The sequence below is a fragment of the Adelges cooleyi genome, unplaced genomic scaffold (genome assembly GCF_023614345.1).
Source record: "Adelges cooleyi isolate 19-005CV unplaced genomic scaffold, UGA_ACOO_1.1 ACOO_flye_CR_arks_rails_tigmint_CR_PRNA_381, whole genome shotgun sequence".
Lineage (NCBI taxonomy): Eukaryota > Metazoa > Arthropoda > Insecta > Hemiptera > Adelgidae > Adelges > Adelges cooleyi.
In genome coordinates this window covers 1,951,488-1,968,473 of record NW_026096058.1, presented here as the reverse complement: position 1 = coordinate 1,968,473, position 16,986 = coordinate 1,951,488, and the positions used below count along the sequence as shown (strand labels likewise).

Here is a 16,986-nt window from a genome sequence, read left to right as displayed (position 1 = left end):
CAAAACATGCATACTTAAAAACACATACTTAACATACGTAGGCTATTGTAAATGAGTAATGTTCCTATTTTTATGACAGTAAACTGTTTTTTTTTTTTTTTAATGCATTTATATAACAGAAAACTTCAGCAATGGTAGGAATATAAAAATAAATGTTAGTATTAATTTCATTACTGGAATCATGGTTTTTTTTTTTAAAAAGTAAAAAGAAACTTGCCGTACTGTCCATTACTTATGTGGTTAACTTAACCTGACCAGACAAAGCATCAATGTTAAGTCGAGAGCATAAAGAGTTTAAATAGAAAATAATCAAAATTAATTATACATGGTATACCTATATTTGTTATAACTTATAAAGTTAACAATCGACACTCATTGCCGCATTTCCATAGACATTTTATTATAAAGAATTAAAAACAAATTGTTGGAAAAGATTAGACGATAAAACACAAATTTATTGGTAGATAGGTATATGTAATTGACACAATATAATTTATACAATAGGTAACAAAATATGTGTGATTTGAAATGCATTATTATTGAAAAAATCTGAAGTCTGAAACACAATTATGATTACCAATGATAAACATTTTACAGTATACACATATTAGGTAGCATATGAATTTTGAGAATATCACACGGATCTTGGATACTACAGTTTTATTTGTAAATTTAACTGTCGTTTTTAGCACAAAAAAAAAATATATATATATTAAAATATTGTGTAAAAAAATCGTTTATTTAAAATTAGCTTACACATGAATTTTAATTCAAATTAAGTTACGCTCCTTTATAAATTACGAAGTACAAGGCGTTTCCGTTTAAAATAAAATCTTTACTAGTATCCGTTGTTTCAATTTCGAAAAAATTGTGATTTTAAAATATCAAACTATTTTATGTAAAAAAATCGGTTATAAAAAATTGAAAAATTTAATAATTCAACATTTTCACCATTAATTTAGTCGTTTGAAAAACGAATGATAAAATTACATATTGAATTGTACTTTTATGGTCGTGGTGGTGGATTTTGTCGTTGTGGTGGTCGTGGTACTGGAACTTGTCGTGGTGGTGGTGGTGCTGGATTTTGTTGTGGTGGTGGTGCTGGTGGATATTGTGCTAGCGGTGCGACCGCCAAGAGTGGTCTGTTAATTGTTTTTTTTTCGTTCACTGAAAAATCAAAAAAAAGTTATTTGAATTTTTTTATTTTATCCTAGTGCGTCACGTCTAAATTATTAATATTTATTTCGATCCAAAACCATTTAATTGTATTACAGCCACGTGTAATATTCTTAAAATAATATTTTAACTGGATTTTCCACAATTTAAGGCATTCGTAGCGTTTTATTTATACTTTAAGCTTTATTAACAATAATTTCAAAACTGCTAGTAAATGTGTAAAGCATATAAATGGATTTTATCAATTAACTTACCAACGGGGCGGGTGCCTGAAACGTTGAAAAAACAATTACTTTAATACTTATTTTTTATCATTGTGTATAAATTGTATATTTTCATTTTTAATCCAAAAGCTTTGATTTTGTTATAGCCAAATGTAATATTCTTAAAATAATATTATAACTGGATATACAAAATTATACAATATGTTTATGAACTTGACAAACGTATTCTTATTTTCGACAATTTAAGGCATTTGTAGCATTTTATACACATTTTAAGCTGCATTGAAATCTGCTAGTATATATTTTGTAAAGCGCATAAACTGATATTATCCATTAACTTACCTCCTCCCGGGTGACCTAAAAGATTGAAAAAAAAATGACTTAAACAATTTTTTTTTATCCTTGTGTATAAATTATCATGTATAGATTGTATATTTTTATTTTAATCCAAAAGCGTTTAGGTTTATTATAGTCATATGTATGTTCCACGTAAAAGATATAAGTGTAAAATAATTGTGATACTGAATAAACAAAGCTATATAATCATATCATTTTTTACACGACTTGTGTATTTTTTTTTATCCTTGTGTATAAATTATATATTTTAAATTTTAATCCAAAAGCGTTTAGTTTTATTATAGCCAAATATATGATATGTTTCACGTAAAAGTTATATATGAAATAATTTTATTACTGGACAAAGAAAATTATATAAAATTGCTAATGACCATATAATTTTATTTACGACTGTAATAATTTTTATTAGAGGAGCTACAAAAAAATAATTTGTATTTATTTATTTATGAACAGTACCTAACCAACATTCCTAAATTTGTCGTTTTCAATTACCTATTTAATATGGGTTAACAATTGTCCAATTCTATGTTACTATAAAGGTATATGAAGTATTTTAAACCTGCTGTTATACTTTATCGAAAAAAAAAAGTTATATCAGTCATTGAAATCAGATCAGCGAAAAACAATGGAACGATTTTTTTTTTAAATATTCCATTATCACTTGAAACATTAAAAATAGATTCGTATAATATAAATAACTTTATGACTATAAATAGTGTTGAATTTATTTTTCTAAAAAATCCTCAGATGTCATACTAAAAACATTTTACTCATATGGAACAACATTTAATTTTAACACAACCTCATTATTGTTACATTTGTAAACTAAATGTCTTTTCTGTACCTACCTTTAGCAATATATATGATTATGCATAACACGGTTATAATCAGAATGACACTTTTGAAATTCATATTGTTAAAAAATATCTTAAAAATGTACTTAGTAATATCTTAGTATATACTATACTAGGGCAACAGTACAAATGCTTACATTACACACAGAGATATGTGCTACACACAATTGTTTGTCTCATTTGATAGGTGAAGGGAGTGTACATTGTTAATTGATAAAGAAAAAATGTTTAACAATTTTGATCATATTACAAATATATTGTCATGTCATATTGAAAATATATTATTCACATGAATAATCTTGTTTTTAATTACAAAAATAGAGTACATTTTTTTTTTTACATTTGTATACTAATCGTTTTTTATTTACCTGTACACGCCGACATTATAATGAAAAATACAGCTGTAAAAACCAAAATTATGATTTTAAAATTCATTTTTTTTTTTTTTTGAGATTATTAATATTATTAATTTACGGACTTAAAGTAAAACAACAAAGAAGTTGAATACTATACTAGATCAACGGTACAATTGCTTACATTATATATAGAGTTATGCGCTGCATAAAATTAAAAAATGTTTGTTTTATTTGGTAGATGATGAGTGTGTACATTGTTCATTATTAATGTACAATTATTGTGTATGCAGTATGATTCAGTATTATTTGCGAACATGTTTGGCCAAAAAAACACATTTTGTGAACTATTGTTGCAAATAAAAAAACGTGCAAGAAAACCACAAAATGTTTGTTTTTGGTTCTAGAACCTAGTTAAATATAGCCAAACTAGATCAAGTGATTTTAGGACCTTTAAGTTGAAAACTTGTCAGTTGTTAGAACTTATATGTGTCCATAACATATTAAAAGGAAAAACAGTTTCGGGAATACAGTTTTTCTTTAATTGCCGGAAAACTGTTTTTTTTTTCAGATTTTGTATATTTTAAAAATAAACCCTTAAATCTTAAATTTTTTTCATCAAATCATTACAATTTTTGTTTTCGAATATTTCACAACGTCTGTTTGCAATGCAAATAAATGACAAACAACTTATGTATCGTACACTTATGTGTTTTGACGAATGCGGGTGGGAAGTTAATTCAATTCTAACAATAACTGTGTTTAGTTATTTGTCTTGATATGTTTTAACTGCCTGTTGCAGTTTAAACAAATGACAAATGTCTGTGGGTGTCATAAAGATTCAACTTTATTATTACTCTGCAGTAAAAACGTGTTGTATTTATATTTAGTTTTGCAGTTTGTGTATTTAAGTGTTTCGACCATTTTTCTAAAGTTACTGTAGCAATGTAAACAAATGAAAAATCTTTAAAGTTTAACACATTAAACATCGTTGTATTTTACAACAAAAAAATGTGTAGTTTGGTTTTTGGCCGAAAACAAGTTTTCATTAAAATTATTTTTAAATAGCTATAATATTATCACATGACATACTAATACAAGGTGCGCTACTTTACCCCTTTAGTCATATAACAATAGTGCCTTTATATATTTTAATCGTTAAAATTGTATACATTCAACTTGTTTTTTTGATTTTTTTTCTTTAGACATAAATTAACTTTGAAATGTTTTTAATTGAGTTTTATTTAGCAATATCAAATCTAGTTGAGCCTAAGTCATCAGAACGTTACCCATATCTGTTTTTTTTTTTCAAACCGATGTATTTGAACATGAGTATCCTACATAGTTATGTTTTATTATAAAGTTAAAAAAAACAATATTTCGTCAATTTTGTTTTGTTTTCATGTGTAATCTTATCGATATAAATGTTCATAATAAAAATACAAAGGTTATAATAGATCAGAAGTTGACAGTTTTTTTTCCAAACAAACTTAAGCTAAAGTCAACAAAACCTAGTATTTTTTTTTTTTTTTTTTTACCCGCTAAAGAAGTATTACGTTTTTAGATATTTGTACATACGATTTTCACAACGTCAAAAAATATTTAGGGATATACACAACACGGATTTTTGTTGTTACTTATGTATTCGAAAAAAATATCTCTTTTGGCGTTTTCAGCTTATCAAATTATAGCGTTCGCAATTCGTTTTTTAGGTTTTGCACCAATATACCTTGTTATTGTGAAAATTCAACGGTTTAATAAACAAGCCATAGGTTGATAAATACTTCGAAACAGGAATACTATTGATATTGGATTCGTACACATAGGTGTTGTACATTTTTTACAACTCCTGCCTTTATTATTTCATAAAAAGAACATTGTTCCTAATGACAATAATGTGCTTGGAAACGTAAATTATCATCATAGCTACCAATCTATCCACGAACCGCTCATTAAGAAGAGCTCGGATAAAGTATGAACTTAAGGGGCGAGAACTCAGACCCGAACTCCTCGAGCCAAAAACGAAGAAAATATTTTAAAACGTAAAATACATACCACTATGGGTGTTAAACAGGTTTTCTTGTGTTTACCATTAAGGATATAAAAACATTTTAGTTATGGTAAATTGGTAATTACATTTTACTGCTATTTCTAAAACGGCGTTTTGCATAGGCAATTCTACGTACTTTCATGTATTTGCGCTTTATTACATTGTCTTGAGACAATTTTATAGTTTACAAATTTTAAATTATACTGTTTTGGTTATTTTTTTTTTTTTAAGTAAATTATTCAATAATTAAGTACCATTTTTTTTTTCCTACATTTTATTGAGGCAAAGTACTGTATTTTATGGTCTTCCCATTCCATTTCTTAAATTAAATTTGTTTCGATAGGTACATAAAATGGATAAATTTGAATTTTTTTATGGATTATAGACTAATGATTTTATGGATGATCACTAATAATTTTTCATCTTATACATTCTATTACAGCAAAAAAAATCTTTCACTACTTGCGTTTACATAAGGTAAAGTTCAAATGATTTCCATATTTGGGAATGAATAAGGCTTCAAAGGACCTTAGCATTCATAATCACCCTGGCACGTTGAAGTGCAATAAAAAGTTTCAGAATATTTTTAAATATAGTTCATTTGTCGACATACACGTCTAATAATTTGCTTGGCAACAGGTAAATCAAAATCGTTACTTTTATTTTTACATCAACTTGAACAACAATTACTGCCTCTCCGTAAAGTTCTTATGATTTCTTTAGACGTTTTTTTTTTAATTTTTGTAATCCCAGACTACTTTAAACACAAAACAGTGATCAAAACGATTATGTATACCGAGACGACGGAATTTTCGAAAAAGGCGGCCGTCCACAAAGAATCAATTTGCATGTAAGTTTATATTATACATATATATATATATATATATATATATATATATATATATAAGGTATTTAGGTCAAAGTAGGATACAAACCCCTTTCGCCTTTACCTTTTCATATCCCAAAATGCAACGATTAAATGTATATTGTTTATAAAATTAAGATGCAGCTGCTCGCTATCAACCTAAGACACTCCGCTTCCTCTTCACTCAACAACAATCATTGGTAATATGACTTAACGTTACAATTTTTGGACACTAAAGTAAGAAAACTCTAATATTATCTCTAATCTTCGCCTTGCACTCGCAACTGCATGGGGTCGGCCATTTTTAGAGTTGAAATGGAATTAAATAAAATCGATCAAAAACGAAAATGTTTAATAACGTCACCACGTTACCCATATAGTATACATATAGTATAGAAATGTAGTGCCCATGGACGCGTTACCAAGTTTCTGGTTGTTAGATAAACAGTTTTTCTATACAGTAAACAATAGTCGGTGTTGTATTTATTTATTATTCATTATTATCTAACAACGATACGGCATGTTTTTTTTTTTTTTGTAGTTAATATTTTATTTGTTTCAAATGAATTTAACCGGACAGTTTCAACAAGAACCAAACGAAAGTCAGACGCGTTTTGTGAGAAAAACGGGTAAATATTATTTTCGTAAAATAAATATTACATAATAGATAATTAATGATTTTTTACATTTATTTAAAGTTAGAAAAACATTAATTCGCTTTGTATTACATGTTATTTTAGATGCTAAATTCAGAGATGTCCCAATAGGTCAGTATAAACTAAGGATATAGTAGTTACCTAATGGGTAATATATATATATATATATATATATATATATATATATACACATTATACATACGCATATACAGGATGATTATTTTATCGTGAGCCACTCAATATCTCATAGGGTTTTAACATGAAATTATACTATTTTTTTTTTTTTTTGTATAAAGTAATCTCAATTTTTTTACATTTCTCTATTGTTCCTACCCCCTACTAACTTAGTTTTTTTGATAAAAACTATTTATACTTAAATGGTAATGCATGTATTTCATAAATTTTTCAAATTGAGAATAATGTACTAAACGCATTGACTGGCTCATAACTAGTTTTGGACCAGTCAAATCTGTTAGTACATTTTTCTCGATTTAAATTACTAATGAAATGTACGTGTTACCATTTAAAATTCGAAAACTTCTATCAAATATACTAAGTAGAAAGGGGGTAAAACCCGAAAAAATTGTGAAAAATGTAGATCAAATTGTATAAAGTCTATGTGAAAAACAAAATGAATTTCTTATTAAACTCTATGATTCATTGAGTAGCTCATGATAAAAAAATCGCCCTGTATAGTATTATAGGATAGAAATCATTATTTATGTTTCTCCTAGACAGTCGAACGAAAAATGGCTTTTCATACATATTTTATAAAGTATTTCGTAATACAATGAATTAAATGGAATTTCACATATTCTCTATATGAATTGGAATAAAAATTATTTTCTAACAAAATATTTTTAATTGATATTTAAAAAGCAATATTTAAAAAAATTTAAAAAAAATTGTAGAGATAAAAATGATACTAAACCACCACATAAGTCTACAAATTTTACAAAGCTGCACCAAAATGCTTGCGTTTAACTGTCGTCGAGTGACAGTTTCGAACAAAAATGTGTTGGATTTTATCGAAAATTATCTCATCTGGACAATAACGAGACGGCGGTGGTAATGGAAAAACAGAAAGTCGACGTCAAAAAAAAAACGTACAAAAATTCCAAGTGTATTAATTAAAATTTTCATTGTCCGACTATGTCTAAAATGATCACGTGTTAGCAAACAATACCGTACCTTTAGCAACACGAACTGCAGTAGTAAATAAATTATCATCATTAAGGGATGGACAAATTTAGGCATGAAAACAAAAAAGGTCACGTTTTAGTAATCGAGTTGATCTCAAAGCTTTATTACTGGCTTCCAAAACGTTTGCTACGCACACACGATTGTAGCAGCTATTGAACGATTAAAATGATAAGAATTTAAAAATCTACATATAACTTTCGGCGTTATATCTACTACGAATTAATTATTGATTAAATAATTGTTAACTATCTTAACTATCTTTGGCAGCCGTCGAAAATTCATCCGGGTTCCGATTCTTAAAATCCGGCCAATCCGAGATTTAACTGCGTCGATCATACCAGCATAATTGCTAGCGCTTTTTCTTGATTTTCTACCAAGATCGAACTGATATCGGCTGACATTTCTACAACGATTTCGTTGGTATAATAATCAATCCATTTTTCCGGTTTTATCCACCTTAAGGGCCATGGCAAAATCGGTTACCAAATTATTTATACCGGTTACCATTTGTTCATGACTCTGTTGCGTTTCTAGTACTGTATCCTCTGGGCTGTCGCCGAACCGATCCATATAACTTATCAAGGCCGTTAACTTTGGCTGTACCGTCGGTCGATTAAAAATGTCCAAAAACGCCCGAAGGCCCTAAACTTGAGACTTGAATAACTTCAAAAAAATTAACATCCAAAACTAGTCGACATTTTTGTGTTCAACTCAATTGATAGTATCAATCGACAAGAACCTTTGGTTAAATTCAAAAAAAAAAAAACCATTGCATCGTTCCAAACGACGAAAAAATCGAACAATTGTACAAGCAACGTCGAAGTGGTGTTATAACTGAAGAAATGAAAAAGCTTGAAAATGAGGTATTTACAAATTTCTACAAACGTCTAGGTTTCGCGTTCGACTTTGGTAACCAGGCTACTACTATATTAGCTACAGATAATATCGATAATAATAACGCATGGTACAGATTCGGTAAAGTTACTTTTCCATAATACTTGTTCATTATACGTCTAAAATTTAATATAAATTTATATTCATTTAAACAAAACCGGTGAATATTAACTTTGAATTTTATTTGTTTTAAAATCAAATGTTTGACATAAGATGTACAACGCTTAAACATACATTTACTACACACAAGTGTATCTGTTGTTGTTCCACAGTAGATTCGTTGATAAAAACATAATATTATATTCTCTTCGCATAAAACTAAGAGGATGCTACTCGCGCTTGTTATTAAGGAGAAAGGTAAAGGTAATTTTTCGCAAAATCTTAATTTAGAGTTCAAACTATAGTGTACAACTATACTCTAATAGTTACAGCGATAATGATTCGGTATTTTTTTGTCAGAATATCTCAGTCGTTTCTCTAGAAAATATTTGATTTTGTTCACGTCAAAATAATTTTCCACAAACCAAAGTGTCTTAAAATTGTTGTAAAATAATCAAATTTTCTTAGTTAATACCTGAAAGTTGTATTGTGCTGAAGATGTTTTAAATGTCTGATAGCCTAATGCACTGTTATTTAATAATTTATTAAAAAGTACTAGACAATCTTAAACTATTAAAAATTGTACAGAAAAGAAATGTTCAAGTAAATCAACAGACATTATTAAAAATAAAAATATTTCAACGGAAATATTAAAAAAACCGTAGTAAATAGTAGTAGAAGTAGTAATCAAATAAAATAAGTAATCAAATAAAAGAGGTCCAGTGTTCACATATAATAATACAAATATTTTTTTTAAATGCATCAATGATTTTATAACTATAAACAATTATACTATATTTCTACAAGTGTTTAACTGTTTTAGTCTTAGTGAAATATTATTACCTAAACTAAATAAAACAGCTTGGTGATTTCCAAAGTTGTTAGTGGGAGCCTGCGATAAAAATACTGTAAATGCATTACTGTATGGTAAGTATACTCGTGTATCATTAATTCATATAAAATCGCAAGTGAAAAAAAAGCAAAATAATAAAAAAGAGAGGTATATGAGGCCTAAGTCGTGTGCTTTTACATGATGACTTTTGAGAGTACCTTGGCGACCATACGATTTTTCACAGATGGAGCATTTGTAACCAACATTTGTCTACCAAAGCATTTTTCACAAAAAGTTGTGTAAACGCTAAACAATGTTTTATCATGTATAAAACACATTAGGTTCACTAAATGCGTTTGTACAAGTGTATATTTGTACATTATATTAATATAAGTTAAACTAATTAAAGACTAAGAAGTTAATTTTTTAATCATATACGATTAATTAGAAATAAAAATTGTAATTTTAATATTTATTTAAAACAGAAATATACAACGAAAAATAGTATTTTTAAATTATTATCCACGGTTATTTTAGTGGATTATGAACATGTTTTACTAAAGAATAGAAACTATTTCACCAACTAGTTATTTTAAATGTATAATTAATCCAACAAAAAAATTAACACAATTTAAAAGTAGCACAATAAATTAAAAGATAAAAAAAATAATTTCCATTATATGATTCGTTGCATAAAAATAAATAAATATTTAAATTTAAAAATATAAACTCACATATTTTATAAATATTTTCTCCTTAAAGCCAACAGTAATTATAAAAAAAACTACTAACATTGTATAATAAAAAATAAAAATATGAACAATTTTTTTTTTACAATAATGCATGTAAAAGTATAAAAACTAAACAGTTCAAGTGATCCGTCGAAAAATGAAATGGAAAATGTCATAGTTATAGTAACGGTCAGTTAAACGATAGTAACGATAAAAAAGATACAAGAGAAAACAAAAAACAAAAAAATTGCAAAATAATAACAAATAGATCCTGAAAAAATATTTAAAATCTGCCAAATGCCTAGTCACGTGGTGAGGGTAACGAGTCTATGAGCCGTGTGCTTTTGCTTGATGACCTTTGAGAGTACCTTGGCGACCATACGATTTTTCACAGATGGAGCATTTGTATCGTACCCCACCAGTATGTATGCGTTCATGAGACTTGAGGTGAGATTGTCTGCCAAAGCATTTTTCACAGACACCGCATTTAAATGGTTTCTCACCGGTATGTGTACGCGAATGTTTCTTCAAATCAGAATGGACACTGAAGTTTTTTCCACAGACGTCGCAGTTAAACGGTTTCTCGCCGGTATGTCTACGTGCATGGTCCGCGAGATTATATTGTAGACTGAAGGCTTTTTCACAGACACCGCATTTAAACGGTTTCTCGCCGGTATGTATGAGTGAATGTTTCGCGAGAATAGATTTTAGTCTGAAGGTTGTTTTACAGATATCGCATTTAAATGGTTTCTCGCCGGTATGTACACTTGAATGTATCGCGAGAGCAGATTGCTGTCTGAATGTTCTTTTACACACGTTGCATCTAAACAGTTTCTCGCCGGTGTGTATCCTTTTATGGTTGTTGAGGTGAGGTCGTGTTTTGAATGGTTTTTCACAGATATCGCATTTAAAGGGCCTGTCGCCGGCATGTATCGTTTTATGAATTTTGAGGGAAGACTGGTGACAAAATGTTTTTTCACAGGCGTTGCATTTAAAGGGCCTGTCGCCGGTATGTGTCCTTTCGTGACTTTTGAGCGAAGTCTGGTGACTAAATGTTTTTTTACAGACATTGCATTTATACGGTTTTTCGCCGGTATGCATTCTCTCGTGAGTCTTAAGATGATGTTGTCGACGAAACTGTTTTTCACAGACATCGCATTTGAAGGGTTTTTCACCGTCGTGTATCATTTTGTGATTCTTGATTGAAGATTGTCGAAATGTTTTTTCACAGATACCGCATTTAAAAGGCTTTTCGTCCGTATGAATGCGCCAATGTCTTCTCAGGCTCGATATTGATGAACAACTTGTTAAACAAATACCACAACTATTTAAGTCATCTTTGTTTCGAGTATAGTAATCCATAGAGTTTGCACAAATTGAAGTGCCGATCTTGTTACACGGATAATGAATACTGCAGCACGTATAAAACAAAATAAAATTAATTTAAGGTCAATATTTTGTACCAAATATCAAAGGTCTTAATGCATCAAACAAGCATAATTTTTAAAAAAAACAATTTCAATGGTTTGGCATATGACACTAAATAACTAAAATAGTTGTCAATTATCAGGTTGAAAATATTTTTATTCATGTTATTTTACAAAAAGATAAATCTAATTTTTTAATATTCTAAAATTTAGAAATTTTTAAAAAATTTGCTTATTTAACTTGTTTTTAATGCACTAAATTTTGGATTTTAAATGACATCGTAAGTATTATAATATTTCAAATCTAAATAGGTAACAGTAGTATGTTTTGGCCGTAGTGGCTCCTGTTATCATATGATAACAGGAGCATGATAACAGGAGCCGCTACGGCCAAAACATACTACTGGTAACGGTCAGTTTACATGTTTAATACATTTAAAGATTTTAAAATGGGTGAATGTGTTAATATTCTATAAAAATTATCATGGCATACTACTACTACTAGCAGTAGGGATACTCTGAATGTTATTTTTTAAGAAAAAAAAATATTTAAAATTTAGAGGGGTCGAAGAAGTAGGAAAGTACAAACAGAATAATATAATTAAATAATCATCCCATCGATAAGTATAAGTAAATTAGCATTGATAATAGTGACAAAATAAAAAAATAAAGAGTAAAGAACATGCATGTATGTAAATTTTATTTTATTACAGAAAATTTAACGTGACACAGTGACTAGAAACATATTACAAGGGTAAAATTACTTTGCATGGTAATTTTTAATTAAAATAATACATATATTACAGTATCATATTTTATAAAACAACTCTAATTATTAACTTTTAATATAAATTGAGTGGCCATAGACAAATATAGGGTCTCCATCCTATCGTCAGTAATTTTCAGTATCTACACCAGGTATATTTTAGTTAAATATAATTCAAATAAATATATTTAAAAAAGGTTTATACAATTGTAGAGCTTTAAGCAACAAACAGACAAGTCTACTTATTAAAATTGTTCAGAACGTTAAACAAAAAAAATTCTTTATATTATTAGTAGTTATTTTCGAAGTGCATGTCCGTAAAACAATGTATAAATAAATAGTTATTATCGATATGGGCAGAAATAAAAAATTGCTTTATGTGAAGGGACCACATTATTTTGAAATCGTTGTAGGTAGAATGGTAGAAAAAAAATTGTTGTAAAATCTAGATACCTACTTACTTACTTATCTCTTAAAATTTGCCGGTGATTGTTAAGAGAAAATAATAGGGAAACTAGAATACATTTAGAATGAGCTATTAAGAGATGACTTATAATATTTCTAGTCTGGTTTGTAAATATTGGGATGTGAAAGGAGTGTATAAATTATGAAATGTACCTAGTTGAAATTGCTAAATTATGTCAACACTGCCGATAATGAGGCAATCTTATAATTGTACTTTAATCAACCATATTTTGAAATTATTGTTTTGTTTAATAACAACAAAAAAAAATGAAATTTATTGAATACAAAAATAAACGTCCTTGTCCAATGATGATGATTAATGCTTTCAGCTAGTACCCAAACCACGCCTATTACTGTTATTCGTGACATGCAATAATCTTATAATAATTTAACAACCTAATCGCCTAACCGGAAATCAACGTTTACTTAAAACGGTAAGTTATGCTTAAATGCCATCTTTCATTATTAAGTTCGAGGTTACCTTAAAATGTGGTTTTTAATTCGCCGTTTTGTCTTAAAAGATTTCTGACAGTAATTGCAGTCAAACGACGTTGTTTGCTCTTCTTCAGCATAACACAGTTCATGCCTAGTAATTTCTATTTCTGATTCGAAAACACAATCATCGAAGCAATCTTTTTCAATTTTGATACTCAATTGGTCGTTTTTTCTGCTAAAACTACAACAAACAAAAATACAATACTTTATATTATTGTATTAAAATTAAAAAAACATATACATTATAAAATGTACATGATTTCATTATAAAATATAATGAAAAAAAATGTATAAATGTTTTCTAAATATTATTTATATATATATATATATATATATAACACAGTAAGTCTCGTGTGGATGAACGCTAACATAATGCGGTACTGCAGACTTTGACCGGTAATCATACCCACAAATAGATGTTTACAAATTTATTTTTTTTGGTATTTTGATTTAACATTATATTGATAAGAGATGTAGTTTCAAAACAATTTTTTATTATATAAAAAAATGGTTCCTAATTTAAGTTAAAAGTCAGCGAAACAATAACATTGATACCAACAACGGGTTTATAATGGAGGATGACATCATTACAAAAACTGAATTGTTTTACTTAGTAATACAAATAAGGTACAAAAATTGCCTTACTCATAAGTATTGTCGCCTTCATTCTTTACCAAAGACTCCTCCGTTGTAGAAAATTCATTGTTTTTTAACTGCACATCTAATGGTTTAGGTTCAATGAGTTCAAATGATTTTTCAAAAGATTGTTCTTCTGTTTCGTCATTTTCGTGTTTAATTTTCAACATATTATACCGCTTCAAAACTCTAAAATTAACATCAAACTTAGTTATATTTCTGTGCCATAGATGCATATAAAATGAATAGCATAACTTAACTATCTAGTTTTAATTCTTTTATTTAATAACAAATTATTGTAATAATAATGATGACTAGAATAGTTTAAAGTGGCATTGAGCCTGTGTCCTTCAAACCTATGTACAAAGCATAGTACCTATCTTTTAGGATACATGAGATTTTATACTTCAATAAGTAAATAAGTGATTGGCTTTTTTTTAATATTAATAAATTAATTAGATGTGCATGATCAGTTTCCAACAGCTGTATTAAATATATTTTGGTTTTAAACTGTGTTTCATTCACCAATATGTCAGTATCTTATTTATTGTTGGACACATTATAATGCTCATCAAGTCAGTAATTAACAAAACCCAAAATATTATTCAACTGCATATTTAGGCTTTAATCTATAAATAGATCAATAGTTTGGCCTGTTGGTGTAAGCATAGAAGATCTATTAGCTTAAAGGAGAGTAAAAAAAAATATTTTCATTAGACATTTGCAATGGTTAAAAATATTTGGGATTTCATTAACAATAAACACAAAATCGGTGATAAATGACCTCCTTGTGGTACACCTGAACTAACATTAATTACGTGATAATAAACTCTAATGTTTAATATAAAATTTACCCTTAAGATTTATAACACGTTAATAACAAGGTAAGCATAGAAGAAGGTAAAGATAAGTGAATTAAGTTACTCAAGGAAAGTTCATACTTCTCTTTACTTCTTATAACGTCGGAAATATTTGTTTAAACAATATTATAAATACTAGGTATTTTGAAAATAAATTAGGACATCATTATTTCATTTTTTTTTTTTTAATTACGGAGGACGACATCATTACAAAAACTGAATTGTTTTACTTAGTAAAAAAATAAGGTAATAAAAATTGCTTTACTCATAAGTATTATCGTCTTCATTCTTTACTAAATACTCTTCTGTTGAAGAAATTTTATTGTTTTTGAACTGCACATCTAACGGTTTAGGTTCAATGACTTCAAACGGTTTTTCAAAGGAATGTTCTTCTGTTTCATCATTTTCTTGTTTAATTTGCAACATATTATACCTCTTCAAAACTCTATAAATAACATTTAACATTAGTTGTATTTCTGTGCCACATATGCATAGAAGATTAATAAGTCATCATTTTACCCCATTTGGCCTAGATTGCCCAAACTTGAATACAATAAAAAAAAATAAAGAATAATTTAGTTTACATTATTTGAAATACAAAAACCAACAAAATGTTGAATAGCATATTTTTTTTTTTTTTAAACATTTAAAACTAAATTCTAAATTACTTAAATTATAATAGCACAAAATTACAAGTATGACTTGTAGGTAAGAAGCTAATACAATAAAAATTAGTGCTAGACGATAGCCCCATTTGACGGACTAGATTAATTTAAAGTGGCGTTGATCCCGTGTCATTCCACCGAGTAAATAATAAGTAATATACAGCCACATACAAGACTATGGTTCTATTTATTCACAAGCAGTATACTAAGTCAATGGAAGACAGAAACCAAGGCAATAATGTAAATAAATTAGAAATACAAAACGGCGGGTACTCACACAACGTAGTTGCCGTGAACCGCAGTCGAAGGCTGCTACTAAAAAACCTATGACAAAGGATTAACAGGCAAGACAAAACTCAATTGCAAATGCAAATTGAAACGAAACACGACGCAATTGGTTAGGTATTTATCACCGAATTCGGCCAAGTTATTTTCATTGAAGAACTAATGATTGTCACGAACCGGACCAACACTGAAAACAAATTGTACCCGTGGCTCTAAATCTAATTTAACTGGTAGTCATTCACAGAAATTCCGGATTGACAAAAAGAAATCTCAATTATTAACAAAAACAAAACGTATTTAACAATAATTATTGTAAACTGTGGTTTTAATGCTAACTGCACGGCAGATTTGCGTTGGTGGGTGTTTTTGTGATAACGAGTGATTGCCACAGGTGAAGTTACACCGTGGCTTGGAGGTAAACTTTTTTTAAATAAGCGTTATTTTTACCTGTCGGCCATCATATAGCTCTCTTATTGTACTCTATGAAAGTCGAAGTAAAAATGAAGGCTTATAAAACGCCCAACAACCAGTCAGTGGAGATTATAGTTATCGTGTTATACCTACACTCTATTAAACCAAAACAATCCGTCAATAAACACTGAATTTTTGGAAAACACACACACAAACGTAAATATTACAATTATATATATATACACCAAAACACATAATTATATGGGCGACGGATTATTAATAACCGATTGCAAAAACACTCAAAATATATTGATAAAAATAGGCCACATTTGGTGGCAATGTCACCAACTAATAACTAAATTTGTATAGATAAACAGGTTTAAATCAAAACAACAATTGTTTTCACAATTTCCGTAATAACTAAATTTGTATATATAATAATACAGTTATTATTTATCAAATATTTAAAATTATACTATTTAGCAAAATATCTGGGGGGGGGGCGAGAGAAGGGCAAGAATTTGTTATGAGGGGGCGACCGCCCTCCCTCGCCCCCCCTTGGCGCCGTCCCTGTGTATACTTACCTGCATCGGCATCCTGTAAAATGTATTAACGCGTTTTAACTAAGTCTTGATCTGTTTCGGAAACACCAATCGCTAATTGTGTTAGAATACATAGGCCA

At 28.6% G+C, this 16,986-nt stretch overlaps 2 protein-coding genes across 5 annotated transcripts; both read right to left on the bottom strand.

The window, feature by feature from the left end:
- Nucleotides 1-437: 437 nt before the first annotated feature.
- Nucleotides 438-3,095, bottom strand: LOC126841414 (uncharacterized proline-rich protein-like). Of its 2 annotated transcripts, XM_050577891.1 has the most exons (5): nucleotides 2,980-3,095; nucleotides 1,743-1,757; nucleotides 1,431-1,445; nucleotides 1,005-1,167; nucleotides 438-556 (listed from the first exon to the last, which is right to left on the bottom strand). In XM_050577891.1, exons 1-4 carry the CDS (start codon nucleotides 3,044-3,046, stop codon nucleotides 1,007-1,009), a joined length of 258 nt encoding a protein of 85 aa, XP_050433848.1. In that variant the 5' UTR covers nucleotides 3,047-3,095; the 3' UTR covers nucleotides 438-556; nucleotides 1,005-1,006. The 2 variants fall into 2 exon arrangements, with proteins under 2 accessions (XP_050433848.1, XP_050433847.1); XM_050577890.1 differs by lacking the exon at nucleotides 438-556 and having other exon boundaries at nucleotides 841-1,167.
- A 7,190-nt stretch (nucleotides 3,096-10,285) lies between these two features.
- Nucleotides 10,286-16,557, bottom strand: LOC126841408 (zinc finger protein 501-like). Of its 3 annotated transcripts, XM_050577877.1 has the most exons (6): nucleotides 15,886-16,552; nucleotides 15,209-15,388; nucleotides 14,093-14,272; nucleotides 13,434-13,628; nucleotides 10,696-11,705; nucleotides 10,292-10,662 (listed from the first exon to the last, which is right to left on the bottom strand). In XM_050577877.1, the coding sequence occupies exons 2-6, from the start codon at nucleotides 15,367-15,369 to the stop codon at nucleotides 10,622-10,624; spliced, it is 1,587 nt and encodes a 528-aa protein (XP_050433834.1). In that variant the 5' UTR covers nucleotides 15,370-15,388; nucleotides 15,886-16,552; the 3' UTR covers nucleotides 10,292-10,621. The 3 variants fall into 3 exon arrangements, with proteins under 3 accessions (XP_050433835.1, XP_050433834.1, XP_050433833.1); XM_050577876.1 differs by having other exon boundaries at nucleotides 10,292-11,705; XM_050577878.1 differs by lacking the exon at nucleotides 15,209-15,388 and having other exon boundaries at nucleotides 10,286-11,705; nucleotides 15,886-16,557.
- Nucleotides 16,558-16,986: the final 429 nt, after the last annotated feature.